The following is a 24,796-nucleotide window of genomic DNA, read 5'->3' as shown; positions in this document are numbered from 1 at the left end:
AACTGTTTCGGTGTTAGTGATGAATCTGCTCAGGATATTTGTATTTTCTGCTTGCATACAACTGGTAACACAGCTGCTTAGTTTCTGGTTTGACACCATCACCAGTCTGGCCAACGTGGCACTGCACTCAACCACCATACGGCTTGCAAGTTCTAATCTCAGTCAGGGATCGACTCTATCACCAGCATTGCTTTAATTCATTGTCCAGCTCTGCGCTGGCCACTAACACAGCTCTAGCGGAGAAAGAGAGAGGGAGGGAGGGATCGCACCATCGAGGTCCTCCGTGGAGCCATCCCAGATCGCCGTACGACTCGGGTCCTCCTCAGTGGCGCAGCGCACGCGGTATCCGGACACCGCCGCCTCGGCTGGAGGCAGCCATTGCAGGTTCAGCGACGAGTCGCTCACCGTCACGATCTGCAGCTCGCGCGGGGGGTCCGGGGCTGAGGGGGACAATGCTACAATGGTCACCGCCGCCACTGACCGCGCAAACAAGGGGACTCAACGATGTGGGCGGGGGGTAGGGGTCGCAAGGTGGCGCCAGGGCGCTTCTCACCAGTCCTGTGCGTCCCCATGAGGGCGACGCTCTCATGCTCTCCCACGATGGTGTGGACGGCCACCTCGTACTCCGTCCCCGGCCACAGCTCTAAATACCACGTGCACGCGCGCGAGAAGCACAGAAGCTGTGTTTCCTGCGTCTCACCGACATGTCAGATTTGTGCATCTGCCCGCGTGTGAGGGGCGGTAGCGGACTTATTTAGCAACCCGAGGTCGATTCCTGCCCTCTCAGCGAACATATCTGAACCAATTCTGGACCTCCCTGAGATCGATTTAGCCTTAAATAAGTAGCTGGTGCAGTGTGTCAACGTCAGCACTGGGGAGACAAAGATGGGCAGGCGCCGTCCTGGCCACACTTCGCCCTCGTGTGTCGGTTCTGGTCTTCATAAGATTTCATTAACGGCACTTGCCTCAACAATCTATGTGCCGATAGGAAGGGATTTTACGTGTGTTCATGCATAGGGATGATGGGGTGGCTGTGCAGAGCTTGAGTAAACCCCCCCTGTATGTGCGCTGTTTATTCCAAGAGGCACTCCGCTTTCCACTTGCATGAATACGTTTAACAAACTGGACCATATGTTACGATGAAAAAGGGTCTCGAGACCCAGTGGGGCTCTCCAGCGTAATCAAATACATTATTATAATTATTACAACACAACTAATGGCAGTAGTGGAGCGTGGCTGGCTTGGGCCCTGGTGTAAGGAATTAAATGAGGTCCACTGTCCAACTGCGCTCCCTCTTTCTAGCCCGTGCGTGGTCCCCGGTGCAGTTGCACCACCTGCACACTTGACGGCTACGCCACCGATACGCAATCGCTGCTACGTGAGGCGAATACATTGCGACATTGGACCCATGTATCCCTGTGAAAAACAAGATCCCAGAATCCCAGGAATAATCAATCCCTGCATCCCGGCGCGCGTGTCGGCGGTGCCGTCCCCTGCCTGTGAGAGTCGTTTCAGTCCCGCTCCCTTGCCCGAGCACACGCGTCTCCTCGGGTTGCTCCCACCCATCCACCTGGGCCGACACGACGCGGTAGAAGGAGGGCGGTTGCGGCAGCGCGGGCGCCAGCCAGGAGACACGCATCGTGTCGGGCCCCACGGGCCCAAAGCGCAGGCCGGTAGGCGGAGGAACGACTGCCGCAGGCGGTGACAACAGGAGGTGATTTAGCATCACACTCGTGGCGCGGCTGCAGCAGCAACGACGCTTGTTCACTCATGTTACCCACGGCACAACAAATCAATACTCTCGAATAGCTGCTCGACTCACGCACACAAAGCTGTGTTTCATTATACCACATTCGGTTGGATAATGTACAGACTATATAAATTAGAGTATAATCCACCAGCTGCCTTTACTCAAAATGTGAAAATAAACTGTCAACCACGTTCCCCTGCTCAAGCAAACATTGGGCAGTGCTTGTTTCCGTTGGACGTGCTGAGCTTGTGCTGTAAGATCCGTCTTTCCACACAGCTCAACTACTGCAATTTTTTCACCCAACAATGCTAAATGAACCAATTTTGAAGGGATCCCATAATTTCCATCCCTGATGCTCTACCAACTGTGCAATACCGTTAACAAAGCAGACATGATGGGGCAAATTTTAGACTGCAGATAGGTTATAATCCTACTTGCTATGCTGCTTCCTAACGTATGTTCTCTAACCCGTGTGTGATTTAAGTGTTTGGCAAAGTCCGCACTCCTCCTCGGTGCTGTGCATGTGCCGGACCCTGGCCCTGCTCCCCTCGCACCGGGCGTGGCGACGGTGGAGACGGGGTCACTGCGATGTCGCCCGTGCACTGTGGACACCGAAACGCGGTGAGGCACGCCGGGCTGCAGGCCAGAGCACGATGCCTTGCTCTGTCCCGGCGCCACCACCACCTCCATGCCGCCACCACGGCCACCAGCCACCTCCATCGGAGCGTCGCGCCGGATCACGATCGTCGCCTCCTCCTGCTGCTCCGGGCTTAGCCGGGGCTCCGGCTCCACGGGGACGCAGGTCACCCAGAAGCCAGGCTCTTCTACGGTTAAAACAAAGACAAAGATCCCCCGTATAGCCTTCACAGACTGTTGGGGCAAGCGCTGTTAGCGAATACTTATGGAGGTCGCCATGGCACACAAAGGGGTTGGTGGCCACGCCGGGATGCCTTTGTCTCCCTATTGGTGATGTTTACATACCGCACCAGGTACTCATTTGAGGCTGAGTCGACCTAGGGGAGGCCCAGGACCGGTTAAGATAATGGTCACTGTTGTTGGCCATGAGTGGGAATCAAACTTGGGATGCCGGGTTGGTAGCATAATGCGATGACCACTATACTACCGCTCCACACATACGAGCACACACACACAAAGTTAGTGGTTTCGTCTGTAGTCCTGATGCACACGTATAGAGTTGGCATCATTGTAGTGGTAAAGTAGCAAGTGACATTCCATATTACATACACCCTAACACCGCATGTGATTAATGTCCAGGATCCAACCTATAACAGGCAGGGTTCACAGATAGAGTAGGGATTATCACGTGCATGAGACTCCCAAGCTATTGTGTTAAGAAAATGGAGATACAGCAATCCGTGCGACTCTTCTGCATGAATAGGATCTCTGAGTACCGTGAATTCCATCTATATACAAAACACTCAATAAGGAATTGGCCAAACATCCCAAAGAGCTCTGTTGTTATTATTGTAACAGTTGTGTGCATTAGTGTCTCTATTTTTGAAACAATTTCGCCAACACTCTGAGAGGCACGGAGGTTTGGAAACGAGGTGCGGCGGAGTGACCTGGCATTTCAGGGGCGATCCAGGAGATGCGCAGTTCGCCCGTGTCTCCACGCGGCTCCACCTCGAGACCCCGCGGAGGCGGCACCACTGCCGCCGACACAAGAGGAGAGAGTGGTGCTGCTCACGCCGGGCTCAGAGATCGGGGAGGAGGTTTTTGTGAACAAATCTAAGAGCGCTGAGTGAGCGCTCAAATGCGGAGTGTGGGATTTCTCGCCGGGTGTTGGAATACAGAGATTAATCGACGTGGTGATGATGTTGTGGAAGAAATCCAAATCAAATCCACTTTCGCTACATTATTTTCTAAGCTAGCTGTATATAATGTTTAATGTTAGCCCATTGTGGATATAAGGCTTCCCCCGCCCCACCCAGTACTCATTGCATATGTGTAGTGGAGTAACACGTGTGGGGTTTTGCAAACAGTGTGCAGGCACGCATCAAATAAGACCACTACATATTTGTAGCCAATCTACTGCTAAATAAAAAAAAATTAACTGGGTCAATTATCTCTCCAGACTCGTGAAAAAGAGTCTGAAGAGACTTGGCCAAGTGGAGTTTTTTCCATGTGAATAAACAAATAACACTGTAACAATGAAACGAATCTGCATGATAAGCACGCAACGATGGCGGCGGCGAGTATCAGTAGAACTGCAGTGTAACTAGAACCGGCCATACAGGTGGTGACGAGTTTAACGATGGGGGGTCCCCGCTGGACGCCGTGGAGCAGGATGATGATGGTGAGTGTGTACTCCGCGCTGGGAGTCAGGTCCGGCAGCAACAGCTCCCCCGAATCGGCGCTCAGCTCGCGAGGGTCAACACCCCCCTCACTGAGCACCAGTAGCACCCTGACCACGAGGCCAGGCACGCTCGCCCATGAGATAGTAATGGTCGTCTCCGTCACGTCCACCTTGAAATCCGGCGTCACGAATGGTTCCACTGCGGAACATACAGAAAGGTCAGAAATGTAATTGCTGTACTATCTCCGACAGGCACCTTATTGCCCAGCAACCCTACCACTCAGCTACTTTATTCCATATGTAGTGAGTCTAACTGAGTCGCAGACGTTATTCTTCAGAGGCAACACATTTATTGTAACACGTATATACAAGAGGTAACTGCCCCTTTACCAGATACAGCCTGGGTGGTGACCACCCAGCTAACTACACTATACATAGGAGTTATAGCTACGAAGGGTCGGACCCTCACTAGGGTCTCCGGCCACGTGTTGATGCCTCTTCAGACGTAGGACGTGGAGCTTCAACTTGTAGAACGAAGCGACCCCGGTCCCTCTCAGGGACCCACCTTATATCCTCCTGGGTCGGGGCCGGCTCCACCCTCGGCCCCGCCCACCTTCGAGAGCGTTCTAGCTCCCTCTCGAGAGCTCTCCCTGGACACGTGATCACCCCCGAGCCCCCCCCCCCCACCTGGGGCCCTCTCTGTGGACAATCCGGATCACGTGCCTACGGGGTCAACCTGAGTGCCATGGCCCGGGGCAACCCTGTCCCTGGGCTGACATTCTCCCGCTCCCCCTTGTGGGAGCCCACACTACACGCTATGTGCGGTGCTAACGCTATCCCAGCGCTCACCAAGCCCCGTTAGGGCTGGTACGATACCCATCTACGGGGTATACGCGATGACGGTGCATCGCACAGTGCTGTCCGCGACGTAAGTACATCGCACGCCACATCCCTCCCGGGCCAGCACCACACAGTAACATCCCCGATGTTACTACACATTCACCAACACGCCCAGTACATCTATATATATAAAAGGGAAATTTGTGAATATGTGTGTCTGTTCGAAATGTTTAGCATGCTTCCCAACATATGGGGGGGGGGGCGCAACAATGGATATATGTTGCATGGCAAGTGAGCGGTGACGTCACATCTGTGATGTCACCCGCATGCGGCAGCGTCACGCAGTGTGTCTGCTGACGTCACGCAGTGTGCCTGCTGACGTCACGCACCCCCCCCACCCTCCGCGTAGGCCGTGAATTAATCCAAGACAAAAATCCAAGTCTCGGGCGAAGCTGGGTAGTAAAGTTAATTTCAATAAAAAAAATACCCTGCATCTGTGGATAAAAGTATTTGGGTCTGAGACCAATCCCGGATAACAGGAGTTTGCAGAGACTCACACGTGTCGATGGAGAGGGAGGCCGGTGGCCCATGCTCCCGGCCCCGCACGGCCGTCACCGTGATGATGTAGCGCTGCCCTGGCTGCAGGCCCTCGATCCGGTGGCTGCTGGTGCCCGCGGGCAGCTCATCCTCCTCCCGGTGCCTGGCGGCGCCGCCCTCATCCTCCTCGCCTCCCACCGCCGGGAGGCAGCGTACGCGGTACCCTGAGATGGGGCCTCCAGGCGGGGGCAGCCACTCAGCCCTGAGCGCCGTCTCCTCCACGTCCGCCACGCGCAGCTCGCGCGGTGCCGTAAGACGTCCTGCATGCGCGGAGCCGTCTCACTTTACCGGAGTGTTTTCCAGCGCTGCTTAGCAAGGTAACACCTCTGGTTAGTTCGGTTGGCTATGTACGGTGCGAAAGAAGTTCAATGTACGTATGTAACACTGCGGTCAGAGCCAGTGGCGGAACTTCGTTGAGATCATTTCAGAAGGGGGAAAAAAAATTTTGAATCAAAATGTATTGCATGTAAATTAAGTTAATTGTAGAAAATGAAATGAATCTAAAATGTAAACGTGCATAAATAATTAGGTTTCTTTTTGGAATTTAGAAAATCTCTAAAATTGTCCATGACAAGCAGCAGTAATCTGCAAATTGCAGAGGACCTGGGAAATAGCATATTTTGCTCCCCTGGGTGAATCTCTGGTCAGAGCACTCAAATGTAATAAGGGAGGTCGACTTGGCCCATCAGCTCTTCAGTTCAATAAAATCAGTACCACTTTGCGGGAATTAATGGTGCTTATTTTAAGTGGAGTCTGGCCCCTGCCACAATAATGTGTAATGTCCATAGATAGCACAGACAATCACCATACAATACTCATTTACGCATGGAGACAATAACTCTCTATTATCTAAGAGTGAAATGAGTAATGTTTATACACCAAAATTGCTTAACTGCATAGCAAACAGAGGATCGTTTGAGCAATGGCACTATTATAAATATTACGGATGAAATCGTGCCGTTCCTCACCAGAAAAAAATACATAAAACAAATGACACGCAAATACTCTACAGTTGACAGCGTACCACACACGCGGCGCACACGCTGCACACTGCGTCATGTGCCAGCATCACTGACGATGGTCGCTCATGACCACTTGAAGCTGACACACATGGTCAATTTCTAGCGGAGCAGTGACCTGTGCAGCGCGACGTCCCGTGGAGTTACTCCGTTAAATCACAGCAATCGTGCTACATTCTATGACCCGTGCTGCGGTTAACGCACACCAACGCCTGAGGACGTGACCTGGTCCCGGAGTCGGCTGCGTGTACGTTACACCAACCCCGCGATGTCAAATGTACGTTTTGTTGTTTCACATGTGCGCATATGCGTGGCGTCAGCACCGCTGTAAAGGCCAATGTTTTGTATAAACATGCGCGTAGCATTACGCCCGTCGCAAGCGTGCATCGGCTGGAGTCGTTTCACAAATATGTATTCCATAAGTTTTGTTCTCACGATTTTCATGCTTGTTTTAAAGTCGGCTCGAAGTTTTCCGTGGAATTGTGGATCCAGACAAAAACCTCACAACTGTGTGTAACGAACGCACTAGATTTATCGATTCATTTCACGCAGGAAGGACTCTGGGTCACGAGTCTCAAAGCCGTGCACAATTAAGACTTCACACTGGGCCAGCAGCAGACTGTTTGACGTAAATATTCAAGGTCACAAAGTCTACAAGAAAAATACCACGCTATTAAATTTTGGTCAGAGATGTCTATTAAAACCTCTGTGTGCAGCAGTTTGCTTGTGCGCAGCTTAATGTACATCTGATCTGCGCACTGGCATTAATTAGAAGCGCACGTGGCATCTTAATGATCCATGCCCTCTCAATCAGTGGTTGGGAATCGGACTCCGTACCACTTTGGGCGACCACTTATTTTGAAACGGTACAGTTTCTCTTTAAAACCACACATATCTGGTAGAGTTTATGGTGAGGACTCAAGCCATAAGATGCCTTTTCAAGATTCGCTCAAATTTCTGCCACAGGACACGTGCTTACATTAGCATGCACGCATATACAGTTACACATACAGCTCATGTGTGCGTGTTTGCAAAGTAATCTTAGTAAGCACCTAAGTAGGAGATCGTTTCCAATTTTGTGATTTTATATATTGAAATTGCTACACGACAGCTTATTTTAGTAAATGATATGGCAATGCTTGGCATGTTGTTTTTTTGCACAGGGGAGACTTTAATTAATTAAATGAAAAATGTACGTGACTTTACCGAAATAACCAAAGAGTAATTCCTGCAGTCACGAAAGCTTTGAATCTAGTTTGTACCAGGCAGCTTGAGGAATCGAGCTGCGAGTCATTAGCTGGTTCACCTTGCAAGAGGTGTTGCACCAGGTTGACAAAAATGTTCAACTGCAAGCAGTCGTTATAGATTGCTTATATTTCTTACTCATACGTCAGGTATTTCCTATTTGTATGTCACGCCGTGGTGTCTGCTGAATAATCTGCCTGGGAAAAGTCGTCTAAAGCTGCAGAGGAAGTCATATTTTACATTATGTACATCACAAAAGAATTGTTCGCTAACATCATATACATCGTAACATCCACCCATTGTCATCAATGACATTTTGTAAGTTTCTGACATTGGACATTGTTGTTAAAATCCTGGCCCTATAATGTATTACTTTTTTTCATCATTGTTTATTTTTGTTATCAATGCTGTATCCATATTGTGGCCCATATCTCAATGGAAAAGTTACTTTTAGTCTCACTGGGCTTTTCCCCTGTTGAAACAAAGTGTTCATCGTGAAGGCTACTGACACAAATGGTAGCCGCGTGCTTCGCTGTGAGCGTGAGTCACCGTGGGTCGAGGCCTGCAGGCTGCTGGGCCGGCTCTGCGCGTCGCCACTCACGGCGTACAGCCTCACGGTGTAGGCTTCGGCTGACACGAGCTCCAGCAGTATCACGGACGTCGCGCCCGGGTGCAGCATCATCTCCTTGGGTGCCCGTCCCATGCCGGGCAGCAGCACAACGCGGTACGCTGCACCAGCCAGTCACCACCACCGCCATTACCACGGACACGGGCAGGAGATACATGAATCAGTGGCATGTGCAATGTAAACCATCTACATATATATATACTCCTAATTCCACTGTTCGAGTCCAGACCTCAGAATCTTGTCATGCCATCCACATATGGCTTTCTTGTCTAAACCACGTGGCTCGGTGTTGCCTGACAATTTGCTCTATCGGCCTTTGCGCCTGTGCTCAACCAATTTTATTTAAAACCAACCTGTTGCGTTGTATTGTTGCAGCTACTGAGTGTGCAGGCAGTCCAACTGCACCCAAGCTCACATGTTGAAGACGGGGACAAATCCTGGCCCTGGGGTCCCCGCATTTCATTGCTTGCACCAGGGCCCATGCCAACCGCAATACACGACTGCCCGTGTTTGTGACCACACTGCGCGTAAACTCACGGCTCTAAATCCTCACGTGACAAGTGTTTGTTCCTCTCTCGTGATCACTCACCTCCAACTTCACCACCACTCACCCATTGATAATCGCTCTGTCATGCAGTGTCTTAAGATAGCTGTGTTTATCCGCAATGGGAAGGCGATTTGGACTGTATTTGTACTTGACGACAGGCCTCTCAAACTCGGTGTGTGTGCACGCCATGTGACCATGGTGCATGCATGTGGTGGAACGTTTGGAAGTTGACAGGGCACCTGTAAGTTGCTCGTCCGTCCTGTCCCACCCAATCGTGATGGAAGACTCAGTCAGGTCCACAACCTTCAGTCCCTCAGGCGGCTCTGGAGCTGTATATTAAATAGATTACATGGAAGTAGCATGTAAACAAGTACCATAGAAACATAAACTACTGCTAAAGTACCATGACATTCTTGACCTGGCAGAGCATTTATATTACATGGCACTGGAGGTGGAACTAATAGAGGATGGCGAATTATCATGTTAAACCCAACTTCAAAGACCACAAATTTGTCAGTAGATAGCTGTGCGGCAAGTAAGTATTTTCCTTATTTTACGGATCGTTTCGCCTCATTCTCTCATGTAGATCTGCTTTCTCCTTCAATAATGAATCATGACTCATCTGACCATCTCGTGTAATACCCTGGACAGGTATGGACAGGTACAAGAAATCATCATCATCATGACGACAATTAGTGTTATGGCCGCACCATGGCCAGGGAGGCGCGGAGCCCCCAGGGTACGCACGTGGTGTGGCCGATGTGCTGAACTGGAAGCGCGTGACGTTGCGGTGCCCGTCGGGCCGGAGGGTGAACAGCTGTCCCTCGTATGTGATGCCCGGGTCGAGTCCCGTCACCACATAACCATCCTCCTCCACCCCCAGGTCCACCTCCCGCCAGCGCGCCTCGCCGTCCTTCTGCAGAACGACGCACGGGCAAACACAGCCGAGCGTTCGCAACGCATCGCTCGTGACTTGTATGTGTGCAAAAGTGATTTATGGCACCAGTCTTTTAATAACAACTTCAGAACACTCTGCTGAGTAAGTCCAGACATATCTCGCTCTGTAATTGGCTGAAATGATGACACGTGGATGTGGCCATGTCTGCACAGATCTATTATCAATGACCAAGCTCTGCAAATGTTTATGGTGAGAGTCTTGGCCCCAACTAAGCATGGGTTTCACTGTTGGAGGTGCTGGTTTTTTGCTGTTAGGCGATACAGACGCTAAAGAATGCAAAAGATCAAAAACGTTCGTGATGCGCATCAACCCTCAGTTATGAGGATGACACTGGATACAAGTATCGATGTGTGGACAATGAGAGGGAGTGGTGTTCAGTGGGAGGGAACTCTGAACTTTCACAAATAGGATCGAGTCGTTCCTTATGAAAAAAATGACGGGCAACGTTTTGTAAAGTTTACATGGAGAAGGCCATGCGTTGGTCCTTGACACTCACAGCCCTCCACTTGAGGTTGTAGCCGATGGCCGCGCTGCTTCTGGGGTTGATCCAGCGCACGGGGTGCGAGTACCGGTTGGTGGGACTCTCGCTGATCATCACCTGCACCGGCTGCACCGGGTCTGCGCATGGAGAAGGTGGAGTGTGTTATGCACAAACCAGGCGCACGGAATCTCAGCGTCTCCACGCACAAAATGGTTGCCACAGATGAACCACAATACCTTGCTGATCTCGTCAAGGAGAATAAACCATCACACGAACTCTGATCATCCTCACATCGGCTTTTGGCAAGCCATTGAACAAAGACGGTCACTGCATTGCATTCTTTCAGATGCGCTTCTGCGGCCATCTGGAACGCTCTTCTTTCCGATGTTAGGAAGCTACGAACTTCTTTAGAACTGCTTTTGTGTTGAGTTTGTTGTCCTTCCCCCACACCCCTGATTAGCACGGTTGGCTACGTACCGTGTGAAATAATTTCAACATCAACGTACATACAACGCTGCGCTCAGCGGAGACGAGCAAGCAGGCGCTTTATCTCGAGAACATTCTCTCACCGATTTTACAACGGAGGTATTTATACTTTTGGCGTGCTATCCTACAACTCTGGGGTTCACTGGTTTAATCCCCTCCATTGGCCTCTTGATATAAGCAATGTGTTTTGGATTGATTTTTCATCTGTTAACTTTGGCCATTATAAGCCACATTGTAAGCAAAGTGTGTGCAGATTTACGAAACTGCCCTTGACGAGACGATGGACTTGATTAAAATGAGGCAATTGGCCCGTTGCTCAAAGAGTTTACTGCTTTCTACCAAAAATGCACTTCCACATTTCCAAACAAACAACTCTTACTCCTTGCGTGAACGAGGTTGCGACATCAGCAGTGGCATTTTCCACAAAAGGCTGAGCATCTCTGAACCTCGGACAGTTTAACGTGCGTGCGTGCACATCATAACGAGGCCACAAGTCAGAGAGTTAATATCGCAGCATAACGCGGGACTGCCTTCTGGCGCATCTACAGATCGCGCTGCCAAAATGTCTCCTCCCTCCTGCATCTGCTCTGTCTTTGTGGCCACCCCCGGGAATTACATCTAGCATCGACATGAAACACATTGGTGGTTAATACACAGAGAACACTTCATTGTCAAATACCACCCATTCTCAAAAGTAATTATTAAATAAATATGAGCACAAAGCTCCACTGCCCCTCGACAAAAGTGCGCTATTTGCGTGCGCAGTTAAACAGCGCTTACTTTTTCAAACAAAGTACAGTAATGTTTTCAAAGCCAAAATAGAGTTATGTTGAGGCGAGAGGAAACCATTACTCTTGTGATTTTAATCCCTTTTTGGCATAACAATCACTGATATTTATAGCATGGTCTCAAAACAGGTGCTGTTGATTTGCACTGCCACATTTCCAGTGTGTACAACACAGTGTCCTTATTTACGGGACACTTCCTGCTACCAATAAACTCTGGCCCAGTGCTGTGAGCAGGTCGGATTCACGATCGTGAAATGGCGGGCGGTGTCGTGAACGACGCTCCGTACCTGTAAGGTTCATAATCACCCACACCGTTCTACTGAGGAGATCTCGTGCATCGTTTATAAAGGGAACATGAGGTCTTAGCAGTACAATTGAGGAGTGCGTGCTAATTAAGACTGTGAGAGCCACAATGGCGATGCCTGTGACTGCTGTGTGCATGCAGTGCATCTGAATGTAACCGTTTGAGTGTTGAGCTACATTTTCAGCAAACTGGATTCGGTCCCGGGTCATGCACACTTCCAGTGACAACTGGCATTGAACCTGGTTTGGGCTTCCCCTTAGCCAACACAACCTGAAAATAAGTATCTATTGTGTACAAGTTCTAAATCAGCACTAAGGAGATAAAAGTGGACGGGCGGGCGTGGGTGTCACTGATCCCATTGCTGCAACATCTACCCGTGCTGGCCTTACTCGGTGCTCGCTGATAGGACGTGCACCTCCAAGCTTTCAGGCTAACCAGCGGATCCGTGCGTTCGTGCATGCATGCGACGCCATCGGGGATGAGAATAATTGGTGTGTGGAACTCACGATCCGCAATGATATAAATAGAATCCGTACGGCATGCCAGGATGATGCTCACCCTCAGGAGGAGTCGTGCGTTTACAGTTCCACTCGCCGATGCCGTTGCCATAGCAGTGGCAGCGAAACTCCAGCCCATCCACAACCTTAGCCCAGCTCTCCCCGACCTGGTGGTAGTCCCGTGAGTCCGAGTCCTGGCACTGGTCTGCACACATACACGTAAAGTACATATTTCAAAAATACGTCCAGTTTGCAAAGTGAGTGCTCGAAACAACAACTGCTGTGTGCATGAATCAGAATTAAAGCAATTTCCACCAATTGTCAGCGGTAAAATATCAAACTTTGTAAAAAAAACAAACTGCAGCTGTTCTGGACATTTTTCTATCAAATGTGAGCAGAATATACTTTATTGGCAATACATGAATGAGTGCCACTGTGTGTTTTGGAAGAAGTGCCTGACCTATAAACGTTACTTATTGGAACACGGTAGAAATCAATAACACAATACAATCTAGCATGAAAAGAGACATTGACTTTGGGACAATTATCATGGCTCAACACTATGAGCTGTTTGTCTAGAGATAAACGCACATCCTGCTCAGCCCGCCCAGGCTCTCACCCCGCGTACGTGACACAAAAACACAAAACCACATGGAGTGCCGCGTATCCCGCCAGGGGCGCGTGTGCCACGTACCCAGGCCGTCGCACGTCCACATGCCGCGCCCGTGCCCGTGGCACGTGCAGTTCATGAGGTGGCCCTCCTCGTGCCGCTTGAAGAAGCTCCTACCGATGTCGTGCAGGACCCCGTCCACGGAGCACTGGCCTGCGGGAGGCACGCACACGCCGCGCACCGCCTGAACCCTCCTTGCGAGTCAAACCACGTCCGTCATCTGTGATGATCGGACGCACAGTTTATTTTCATACTCCATCAAAAACAACGCGGAATTTTTAAAAGTTAATAAGATTTCGGTGGTGCTCATTACCTGTCATGGTCTAACGTCTTTTTGTGGAAATTCCTCTTATCTATGGCAGGGAGTAAGCTTTCTATACAACAATCAATGATGGGACTCACTTCAACCCTGCAGAGATAATGAAGATGGGGTTAAACTGACTGGCCAAAATTTGAACTCAAGAATATATGGGTGACGGCCTTGCTGCCATACGCCAGACTCAGCAATGGGAGATCAGCTACAACGCGCTGAGACAACTTTCACAGATGAAAGAGCTGCACCATGCACAGTCTGTCAGAAAGCACAATGGACGGATCCTCGGACGGACGGATGGACGGACAGACAGACGTCGTGCTGCCACGCGCAGACTCACCAAGCATGGGGCAGAAGCCGTACTTGCCATCGCCGTCGAAGTCTGCCGTGGTGGAGCACCAGAGCTCGCCATCGTCGCGCCCGACCGCCGTGCACTCGCTGTAGACGCGGCCTCCGAACGAGAAGGGCAGCGCGCAGAGCGCCCCGTGCGAGTTCCCTCCCTGCGAGGGCACCAGCATCTCTGCGTGCGCAGCCGCGGCATGCAAACGCCATCATCACCGTCGTCATCACCGCCGTTGTAAACATTGTCATCACAATCATCCTCGCCATTTGCTTTCCCTACTATGAATCTTAACATGTTCACTTATTCACTTTGTTTGTGGTCTTTCTGACGCCAATAGACAACAGATGGATGCCATGGTGAAGATGATGATGACGTAATTATATTTCACTTATCATGATAAGTAACAGAGGTGGAGGATGATGTTGATGATGATCATGTTATGAAGAATTAAAAAAATTGTATCAAAGTGACGATGAGTAATTGAGCCAGAGTTGGATGACAACAACGATGATGATGAAGATGATGGTGGAGAGTCTGGTACCCATTTCGTCCACGCAGTACGTGTATCTGCTGTCGCGGTCGAAGTTGCTCGTGGTGCCGCACCACTGGCGCCCGTCGGTGCGGCCCCGTGCCGTGCAGCCCCACAGCGCCATCCCCTCGAACACGAAGGGGAAAACGCAGGGATCCCCGTCGGCGTTCCCTCCCCGCGTACGTGCCACTCCTGCATCCGCAGCACCGCCCATCAGCTCAGACTCGCGCTCATACGGCCTCACGTCCAAGGACGATAAAGAAACCTGCTGGGAAGCCCTCACAGCCGATCGATCATGGCTGATAACGACGGTGGTTCACGCGCTGTGAACCTTGTGAGTTTGTTCTAGATTTGAGGTTTTCGTGACTGCAAGGATCCATACTCTTTGGTTCTTTTGGTAAAGTCACGTAGGTGAAAAAAATTGAAACAAATCACGACGTTTCGATTGCAACACAAGCAATCATCATCAGGTGTGACAACCACAGCAAGAAAAACTCGTGAGTCTGATTCCCGGTCATGGCTAATAGCCGTAGCGAGTCATTATCATCCTGTATATAACAAGCCTTCCCACCTAGGTCGATTCAGTCTGAGAAAGTGCAGAGTGCAAACATCGGCAATGGGGAGACAAAGGCGTGTTGCTGGCCATACCGTTGGCATTCGCCGAACCATCGCAGCTGCTCGCTGACATCCCTTGCCTCAACAATCTACAAGGCTAAACGGGGACGGAGCGTTCATGAGTGCTCACACTGTGGATGCGTGTGAACGTGCGTCTCACCGTGTATACCTAGCGGAACACACTTGGCCTCGCCTCCCGCGGAGCAGCTGCAGATCTCGCGGTGCTGACCCTGGGCCCGCGTCCAGCGCTGGCCGCTCACGAACTCCACACCACGGCCAAGGCGACACCGCGTGCGCCTGTCCGCACCGCCGCCCGCTTGGTCCCTGGTAACCACCTTGCGGACCCTGCCCGGGTCCGAACCCTCGGCTCCAGATTCCGCGGCCGCCTCCGGCACCGCCTCACTCCCGCTGGTCGCGCGCGGTGAGGCAGCAGGACCCTCGGTGCCCACTCCCTCCTCTACCTCATCGTTCGTCACACCGCCTCCTGGAGCATTCACTGTGGTCAGGGATATTAATTATGTCATCGGTATCAATTCATGATCGTGATAATGATGATGATAATCACGGCAATGATGATAATCATGATCATCCCACAGTTCCATATATGTCATCATTATGATAATTTGCCAGTTCCATTGCACATCATCTGTTCACCATTTGTATGCACAAGACAAGACAAGTTCCGCAATTTGTGCACACACTTGGCGAACGCATTCTATCCCCGTCCCTGAACCATCAAAGCCGATCGTACTGCGGCTCCCTTTATCACGTTTCTTTGACTCTACCGCGCACCTTGCTGCTTGCGGCCCTGTGGATTCCCCAGGGTGGTCCGGGTCTGTTCCGGGTCTGCGCCAGGAGCTTTGCGCACACACGTCCACTGGCCCTGCTCGTTCCCCCCACACGTGCAGAGGAGCGCCACCCCGGCCGAGTCGCGCTTCTGCCAGCGCTCCCCGGCGCGGTACGAGCGGCGAGTCGCAGCGTCGTTGCAGCGATCTGTGCGGCAGCAGGAACGGCCTCGTCAGCAGTGGCAGCGGCAACAGCGGTGGTAACACCAGCTGCACCTCCGATTAGCACGGTTGGCAACGTACGGTGTGAAGAAGTTCAACGTACTGTACATACAGCAGCAGTGGTGGCACATTTGGCGCTCAACTTTGTCAACGCACGGCAAAGTCGCATTGTTTATTGTTGCCATTGCTAATGGCTGTGTTAGGCAAACAAACAAACAAACGTGCATACATACGTACAAACACACGAATGGACCGAGTGCCCGCAGAAAAAAAGATTTGACGGCAAAAGCAAAACTGTCGGTGCGCGGTGGCGATGTCGGTGAAACGGCGGATCTCACTGCGGGAGCTGCAGTGGATGTTGCCTTTGGAGATGCACCGGCAGTCGAGCAGCATCCACCCACGGTGGGGCCTCTCCCACGCCTGGCCCACGGAGAACCAGCGCGAGAGTGCCGTGTCGCGGCATGCGTCGCCCTCCGAGCTGCCCGCGCCTCCTACGTGGCTGCCCTTGCCTGCCTGGGTGTCCTCTGAGTGCACACGTACGAGGCGGCGGGGGGGGCATTCAGGAGGTCACCGAGCTGGACTGCCCCTCAGCGTGGCAGCCAAACACTATGACTATGAAAAACGACGGTGTTGCTGCTGACCAGTTTTCCTTTGGCCTCGGTGATTGCCGTATTAATGGGCATGAGATAACTACGAATGGGAGAAAGGGGGTCAAAAGGAGGCGTTAACGGATGGAGTTGGGGCTAGGGACATGGTTGGGGTTAGGGATGGGGTTGGGAAGAGGTTTGGGGTTAGCGTTACCGATTAAGGGTGCCAGCACTGTTTCATCGTAGCATAGTATTTTCATTACATTGTACAACTGTAATACTGCACTTTGGATTCAGGGTTAGTGGTTAATTTGAGACAAATAACCTCTAATGCAGCAAGGTCAGCTGCAGAGGTAAGTACATCGAGCGGGTTGCCGACCTACGTGTGTATATTTGTGTTATCCAATCGTTTGAATGGGATTTGTCCAGATGCTAAGAGGTTTCTTCCCACATGCTAAAATAGTCAATCTTAAATTCACCAAACATGTCCGATCAGGACGTTCCTGAAGGAGAGTCTTGAGGATGTCTTGAGTAAATAATGATAAAGGGGTGCACAACGCCAATGAAAATGGAGAAAAATTAATATATCTAGAGCCCCGAATTTTGACACTACGCGGTAGCCAACAGGAGTTCACGTCCTGGCCAATGATTATTTTCCCGGGGGGGGGGGGGGGGGGTAACGGGCCACCGTAGAAGTGTATTTTGGAAGAAATCCTAGACTGGTGTAAAAAAATCCATGAAGGCATTGATTTTAAATCACGTGGAGAAGGTGCTGCTCGGCGTGCTCTTCCGAGCATGCTTAAAACCCAGAAAACCCTGGCTATCACTACTGCCGGTTCTGCTTCTGCTGTCCGTTCCAGTCCACTGACAACCACTCCTCATCACCGATGCCAATAAATACAAATCTGCGGAAGCCCCCGAAAATGTTCTTACAATTAAAGTCTCATGATTTGTTGATTTTAAAAAAGCTAAATAAATATAAGCGTAAAGAATTTGGGTGATTGGTTGTATTTACATTTCAATACTTTGATTTATGTTCTTGGAAAAAATCGAAATGTATCCGCAGATTTTCATTGCTCATCATTGTTCACAGGTTCCACCTCCAACATTCTGACGTGAAAAAGTCTCACTGATCCGCAAGGCATGTTTTTTTTTCCAGAATATTGTCCGACCGATTTATTGCAAATATTTTTTCCACAGAATAAATGGAAGTTTATCAAACCTACACATGCGCGGGGATAAACCCCAATCTCCACACACAGCCTGTCAGAAACCAACTTGCTATGCACACTCTTATATGCACCTCATTGCCCTGCGTTTACGTTTCTTACTCCAACAGTGGCCTCCATCTCTGCATGATCTACCAACCCCACTTCCAACACTATCTCAATTACATCTCTCGGAACCCCAGCCTACACCACCTGGTATTCCCCGACAGCCTCCCATCTAGATACCAGACTCAAAATCTGCCTTTATTTATTAGATCTAACAAGATTGGCTGTACTCTGAGTAATTTGTTCTTGAACAGGGCTTAATTTATCACTGAATATTTTCTGGGTCATTGGAACTCTGAAAGAAGGTAGGCAGCACGTGATTGGCAGCCACAAGCATAGTGAAATTTGTACTGGACGTGGTGTGCCGGGCGTGTAAAATATTTCCGGCTGGTCGACCCCAAACAAACCCGGCTCACGTTAATCCCTAACCCTTAGGCAACTACACCGCGCATCCCGCGGCAGGATGTTGCAAATGACGAGTGTTGGGTGGGAGCCGAGGATGACCCGTGCTGAGTGTGCAACCGGGATATGGATGGGGTGGGGAGGAGGGTTCTGACCCGAGCGGAGCGCCCTGCAGTGAACGCGCCGACCACCCAGGCAGGTGCACTCGAGTCGCTTGCCCTGGAACACGCGCTCCCAGCGCTCGCGTGGGGCCCACCACCTGCCCGCGTCCAGGCAGCCCCCTGTGCGTCGACACGCGGCGCAGCACACGCACGCAACAATTTCAAACTCGCACACAACGACGGCGGCGACGACGGCCAACATTCGCGACACGGTGCTCGTGCCAGCGCGCGTGCACTTTGAGGTCGCGTCATAGATTATCGCGAAGGCTCAGGTGTTACGTGCTGGCTGACTGAGACGGCTGGCAGATAAACCACCACCACCACCCTGCTCCCCTCACTGTGCCACCTCGCCGCTGCGAATTCCTGTTGACGTCCACGCGCGCCTGACCAAATGACGCACACGCAGGCTACTCGAACGGTTACGCGTAATACGAAGATCACCCGCGTCGTCTTTAACAGACTGTTTGAGCAAGTGCTGCTAGCGAGCACCTATGAAGGCCGACACGCCACAGGAGGAAGGTGGCTAACACAAGACCCATCCGTCCGTGTCTCCCCACCGCACCAAGTACACATCGAAATCTGAGTCGACCTAGGGGGTGCCCAGGACCGATTCAAATATGTGCCTCAGTTTTACTGGTCGTGAGCCGTAATCGAACTCGCAGTCCGCTAACCACTGTGCCACACACAAATACAATAGATGCACAAAGAACAGAACCGAACATCCTTATTCACATGCCCCCTTGACCAAAGCAGTTGCACTCGTGACGCATTTAGCTCTGGAGAAATTGGCAATTTATTAATATTAATATCTCAACGCACAGGCAAACCCGCACTAACCATACACTAGCATTAAGTATTTATCAGTCAACTTAACCGCTTTGCATCCCTCCGGACGTGAGTTATGGAAGCGATGGATTATGAGGCACATCTGTTTGCCTACCTACGTGTCAAGATCGACTGCATCGGGGAGTCGAACCGGGTTGCTGGTGAATCGGGGGTCAGTGAAACGCGATGCACGCTCCACGGCCATCCAAGTGATCGCACCCTCTGGGAGTGGAGGGCCCCTGCTCGGCCACGGCTCCACTAATTAGATCGACGCAACGCACGCGGGCCGTGGGAATGCAGAATGCAGAATCTCCGAGGTCACTGGGGCAAGCCCATAGAGTAAGTGAGAATTTGCGCCGTCGCAGCGAGTTTTGAAGTCGCCTAAAGGGGATACGCATGCTATTATGGCGTTGTACATGTACGTATAATTTAACAATGGAGTAGATTTGCATTAAGATGTTAACACACCCGGTTCGTCATGCGTGTCAATGTTCATCTGTTTTTATTCTACATCGTTAATTGATGCCTTGCATTGTTATTGAAATTATTACATTTTACTCATATATTACCCGTATAACGAACCATCGATCGTAATTGATCGTGATGCTCACGGTACACGTGATCGAATCCCGCATGTACGAGTCGATTCATGTCTTGCATGTAATTTAATGGGCTCACCTGAAACCGATTGCCCCTAGAGGTCGCGACATTCCAAATAAATAGCAAACATTTAATATATTTTTAAATACAATCAAACATCAATGGATTACAAGAGGGTGCTCTTGACAGCTCTACCAATGTACGCGCGTCTTGTAAAATGCGTTGGTCTCATTGGGCTCTAAGCTGGCTACATGAAGACTGCGAATTGTTCCAAATATTAGTTGGCCACTGTTAAAACATAAACATTGCAGCCTCGATGTCAATCCACGAGCGACTGATGTAAAACATGCACGCCTGCGCGCAGATGCTCCACTCCACCGCAGTATTCATCTCCAGCGCCACAGGCCAGACATCCCCGGAGGCACAGTGCCAGGGACACCGGGCGCACACGTGCCGTGTTCCCACGGCCATTAGCGAGGGTGCTGGTCCAGCGCCGGCATGGATCCAGTGTCCCAGCCCACGGCGGCTGAGCTGGTCCCGCACGTGCCCCATACTTCTCACGCTGCTCGCATCGAGGCCCTGCGCACTCCAGGGCCACAACTCTATTAACATTCTTTGGGTCTTTCGGAAAAGTCACGTAGATAGGTTCAAAGAAAATATTTTTAAAAACTACGACGTTTCGATCGCAACACAAGCGGTCGTCATCAGGAAAAGGGGGTTCGCTTCTAAAGGCAAACCATTGAGAAAGGTTTGAAATGGGCGTAGCCCAAATGTCAGCAGCATGGGCGGGGCAGCTAATGTTAACGTATGTGATGGGCAGCCACAACTCTATTCACACCCTCCCCCTCCCAACCGCCCCCGACCCCCCACCGCTACCCCCGCCCCGTGCACCGCCCATCATCCCTGACACACGTTCTCTAAACTCAAAACAATTATGGCGTCAGAAAATTCGAGGAATACATTCGGCCCGATTTGATTTTTCTCCGTGGGGCCATGCGGGCCCCCTAATTCGCAGCTGCCTAGTCCCTAGCCACGAAGTCCCACGCGTTTGGCGGCTCCACGTTAGAGCCATCAACTCGTGCTCCACGTCTGGCTCCATAAAGCCTCTCACAATAGAGCCACGCATCCGCCCGGGCTCGCGCTCCTTTGGGCTTACAACTCGACCCGCGCGGCGACGCCGCGAGCCACAAGCCGGTGAGATGTTAATGCTGATATGGACATCTGCTGCCCACGTGGCACGATCTCAAGGCGATCGCGACCTCGCCTTGAGGTGAACGGAAGAGTTTCCCGTGTGGAGCGCATCTGGGCCGGATGCAAAGTCATACGCGACCGACTCAGTTCTGTGCCAGTTCCGCGTGATTCCTTCCTTCACGGCTTTATGAGTGTCCACGCATGAAGTGCCCCTCTTAACACTGCACACATGAGGCCTTATGGGTTTTGATACACGGTATAAATGTTGATAAATGTCTGCAAAACGTTTTGGATTGCGTGAAGACAATGAACTCACATGGTTACATTAAAATGTATTTTGTGCATCCTAGCTTTGTCGTTTCAAGTACATTTGAGGCTGAACTTTTGTCCGAGGTGAATGCATAACTCACGAGGTTCAAAATTTCCCCGTCAGAGCAATGCGCCAGCACCACTGAGAGCATGTGCTCAGATCCGGGTTCAGTCGCTTCATGTTAAACAAGGTCCTCAGGTCTAGCGAGGTGATGGTGATCGTCTCCTGCCTGTCACAACCAATGGCTGCAGAGAAAAATCTAAAGTTTTCATTTGTTTTCACGCTTCATCTGGCTCTGATAATGGATTAACCATTGCGAGGAGACGGACACTGCATCGCGCGCTTTCAGATGCGCTCTGCGGCCGTCTGGAATGCTCTTCCGTCCGATACTAGGAAGCTACTGTAACTATGCACTTTTAAATCTAGATTGAAAACTGCATTTTTATATCAGATTTTTGTTCATTTTCATTACGTCCTTCCCCCGCACCTCCGTTCAACACGGTTGGCTAACGTACGGGGCAAAATAAGATCAACAGAGGGACGTACTGTACATACATACACGACGAACACTCTTTGCAGAGGATACTAGAAGGATCGTTTCTCGAGTGGATAAAGAGGCCGACTGAAGTAACCCGAGAAGCAAGTACATGACATCATCCTCCGGGACTCTGCTCTGACACAACAAGGCGGTGATGTACTACTCGCTGCGAGCGTTGCGAATGGAGCGCACGTGGCGTCACGCCAAGAACACAATTGAAATAAAGTTGGGGAATAAGACAAAAATGTTTTGCTCACCACTTAGGTTGCGTGAACGCTGACCTTCCGCTCACGCTGACTCGGGTGTCTGACTGGTACAGTCCTATACAGAGAGTCTACACTCGCAAGTACTACAACATCACGCACTATAGAGTGCTGTGGCAGTCTGCGCTATAGAGACGTCTAGAACAGAGCGCGCCGCACGGGCACACGTGTCGTGCACGCCCGCAAAATAATGCGCGCATTCGTTGAAGCCTCCCTGTGTCGTAATTCGGGGATTTAACGGGGATCTTCGCGGCCTCGGACACGGACACATGCGGACGAGTTCACAGTTGAACCCACCTGTGGAGATGGAGCGCCGCATACATCATCAGTACAGAATTGCATTACTCTCATGATGCGTATGGCAATGTGTTCAAGAGCTCAACGCTAATGTAAAGGTCTGATTGGTACGAGAGGGCTTCAGAAGAGTTCCTTCGTGCAGTTTTGCGATTCGTCCTCCATTGAAGGAGCGCAAACTACAGCGGTGTATGATATGGCCCATACTATACGGTCCATGGGTCGGATATTGAATGAAGTGTGCGGATGTCAGATGCTCAGCTGCCGCACACATTGCAGTGAGTTCTCCCTCTCGCGCACACAGCGCGGGGACCTATCACGACTCTCTCTTAGGTGCGTATTCCCATGCGCACTGCACCCACAAGCCGTGCTCATTGGGGCCTCCACGCGCGCGTTAAAAGTGCGCGCCCTGCGACACGCGTTCAACCAATAATCACGGTGATAGCCGAATGAAACTTGGTGCTTATAACTGGCGATGGTTCTTCAACCAATACGATGAAACTGATTATGATGAGTCAGCCAATAATGATTAAAATTCAACTGGCGATGATCCAGCTGATGATGCTTCAGCTGATGCCGCAGAGGGTAAATCGATTGACAACAATTAATATTGAACAAATGTATGTAATCAATAATGCTGACTCAATGACAAAACAAGACAATCGTCATCATCCACACGCTCAACAGCACGATGCGCTCCCGTTACCCGAGCTGGAATCTGGCTCGGTCGTGGCGGCGCGGCTCTCTGTCGGGGTGAAGCGACGCTGCGCGATCCTCGCTCGGTGGGAGGGACTCGGCGATCCTCCGGCTCCTCCGGCTCCTCCTCCCTCTCCTCTGAGCGAAGTCTTCCCTCGAGACTCCCTGAGCCGAGCCCTGGACACTCTGGAGAGCACAGCGCCGAGCGCTCGCGATTCGGCCGACGCTAAGGGTCTCTTCACGGTCTTCCCATCGTGCCGACCCAGTGACTCTGCTGCTGCAGCTGACGACGACGACGTTGATGCCCGTGGCCATAGTCCGTGTCGAAGCGGCTCGTCCGATAGTTGCCTCCGCGCGCTTTGTGCCCCGGGCACCACCCGCGAGCTGGTTTGAGCGCCGAGCCTCGCGGCGTGAAGGGGGCTGAGTCTGGGGGAGCGCAGGGGGTGCTGCAGGGCTTGGCGCGCACCGGGAGGAGGCGGCGGCGCGGCCGCGGCGACAATCATCATCCCGGCCAGGGCGAGCACTGAGCAGAAGAGGGGCAGCGTCTCCCGGAGCACGGGTCGCAGCATCTTCGTCTCGCGCGTTCGTCCTCGCCGCTCTCTCGCGATCTTCTCACGCCCGCGACTCCGAGACCTCTGTGCGCACGACGATTCGCACGGTTGGCTTCGTGCGGTGCGAAAGAAATTTAACTGACACGCATTTTCGTGGAAAATCGATGCGAGTGATCTTTTGCGTCGGGCCCTTAAAGTACGGTACTATAACAGGTATATAAAATGATGAACGCGATCCGATACTAAACCACGTCAGCATAGATCTTATCTCAAACGAGCTGGTGCGTGCCTGGGAGCCAATACTCAAGTCAAGTTCATTTTGTTTAACTGGGTGAGAACTCAAATTCAAGAGACCCCAGCGTCGTCTCGTTTGCAAGTGACCTGGATCAACGCGACTTAGTCGCCAGTACAGTTCCTCTATCTGGACAGAGGGGGAGGGTAGCGGTGGCGAAGTGGCGTGCTATGAACACCTGGCAACTCGAGTTAGATTCCCGGCCACGTGTAACATCCGCGGTGAGTGGTATCTGAGCCATCAACTCGCACTGACCGCCAGTGGGGTGAAGTATGGTCAACGCAATCAACCCAAATGAAAGACATACAGCAGGACTGTATACATGTGTATAATTCCTCTCTCGGGTATCTTCTATACTCGTTTAGTTCCATCTCTCTGATGGTCCCCTCGATATGACGTAGTTTTCTCTAGTATAGGTCCCTCTGATTAGGAATCAGTTGTAAATATAACGCGAATACTGCTGGAAATGTACGGTGAAAGTTTTATATATATATAAATCTTTATCCAAGGCACGCAAGTCGGGTTTTTCATTTACACGGCAATGTGGCACTGGCAGAGCCATTCCGCAGCCAATTGTCGTCATGTACAGGTTTGATTAATTCCCTGTCTGACGATGAAGCTTGCCCAATCGCGCCAGATAAAACTGGGATTCATTTCACGTATTAATTAACTGCAGGAGACACGAGTAACCAACGAAAGTGGGTCACAGGGAAATCATTCTGAAGGGCGGCTTATCTACTTACAAAAAAATACAAATCATCACCACATTATCATCCAAATATTAAGGGGTAACAATGAAAAATAAATCACCCAGCACCAAAGACGCCGATTCGTAGGGCCCCCAATTCAACCACAATCCCACACATGGCCCTGATCAC

The 24,796-nt window shown here is 51.1% G+C and overlaps 1 protein-coding gene across 1 annotated transcript in view; it reads right to left on the bottom strand.

The window, feature by feature from the left end:
- Positions 1–23,700, bottom strand: part of LOC144932251 (fibronectin-like) — a 72,409-nt gene extending 48,709 nt beyond the window's left edge. The window contains exons 1-20 of the mRNA XM_078856197.1: positions 23,086–23,700; positions 18,353–18,478; positions 16,273–16,458; positions 15,720–15,920; positions 15,097–15,423; positions 14,325–14,504; positions 13,781–13,960; positions 13,152–13,280; positions 12,519–12,662; positions 10,398–10,519; positions 9,691–9,859; positions 9,183–9,272; positions 8,318–8,497; positions 5,465–5,764; positions 4,006–4,266; positions 3,334–3,420; positions 2,305–2,574; positions 1,498–1,689; positions 554–643; positions 270–440 (exon numbers count right to left, since the gene is read on the bottom strand). Coding sequence (XP_078712323.1) covers positions 270–440; positions 554–643; positions 1,498–1,689; positions 2,305–2,574; positions 3,334–3,420; positions 4,006–4,266; positions 5,465–5,764; positions 8,318–8,497; positions 9,183–9,272; positions 9,691–9,859; positions 10,398–10,519; positions 12,519–12,662; positions 13,152–13,280; positions 13,781–13,960; positions 14,325–14,504; positions 15,097–15,423; positions 15,720–15,920; positions 16,273–16,458; positions 18,353–18,478; positions 23,086–23,644 — 3,964 coding nt within the window. The 5' untranslated portion in view covers positions 23,645–23,700. The remainder of the gene's footprint in view (positions 1–269; positions 441–553; positions 644–1,497; positions 1,690–2,304; positions 2,575–3,333; positions 3,421–4,005; positions 4,267–5,464; positions 5,765–8,317; positions 8,498–9,182; positions 9,273–9,690; positions 9,860–10,397; positions 10,520–12,518; positions 12,663–13,151; positions 13,281–13,780; positions 13,961–14,324; positions 14,505–15,096; positions 15,424–15,719; positions 15,921–16,272; positions 16,459–18,352; positions 18,479–23,085) is intronic.
- Positions 23,701–24,796: the final 1,096 nt, after the last annotated feature.

The sequence above is a fragment of the Lampetra fluviatilis genome, chromosome 1 (assembly GCF_964198595.1).
Source record: "Lampetra fluviatilis chromosome 1, kcLamFluv1.1, whole genome shotgun sequence".
NCBI classification, from domain to species: domain Eukaryota; kingdom Metazoa; phylum Chordata; class Hyperoartia; order Petromyzontiformes; family Petromyzontidae; genus Lampetra; species Lampetra fluviatilis.
The sequence above is the reverse complement of the archived record's forward strand: the minus strand, read 5'-3'. Positions and strand labels throughout refer to the sequence as shown.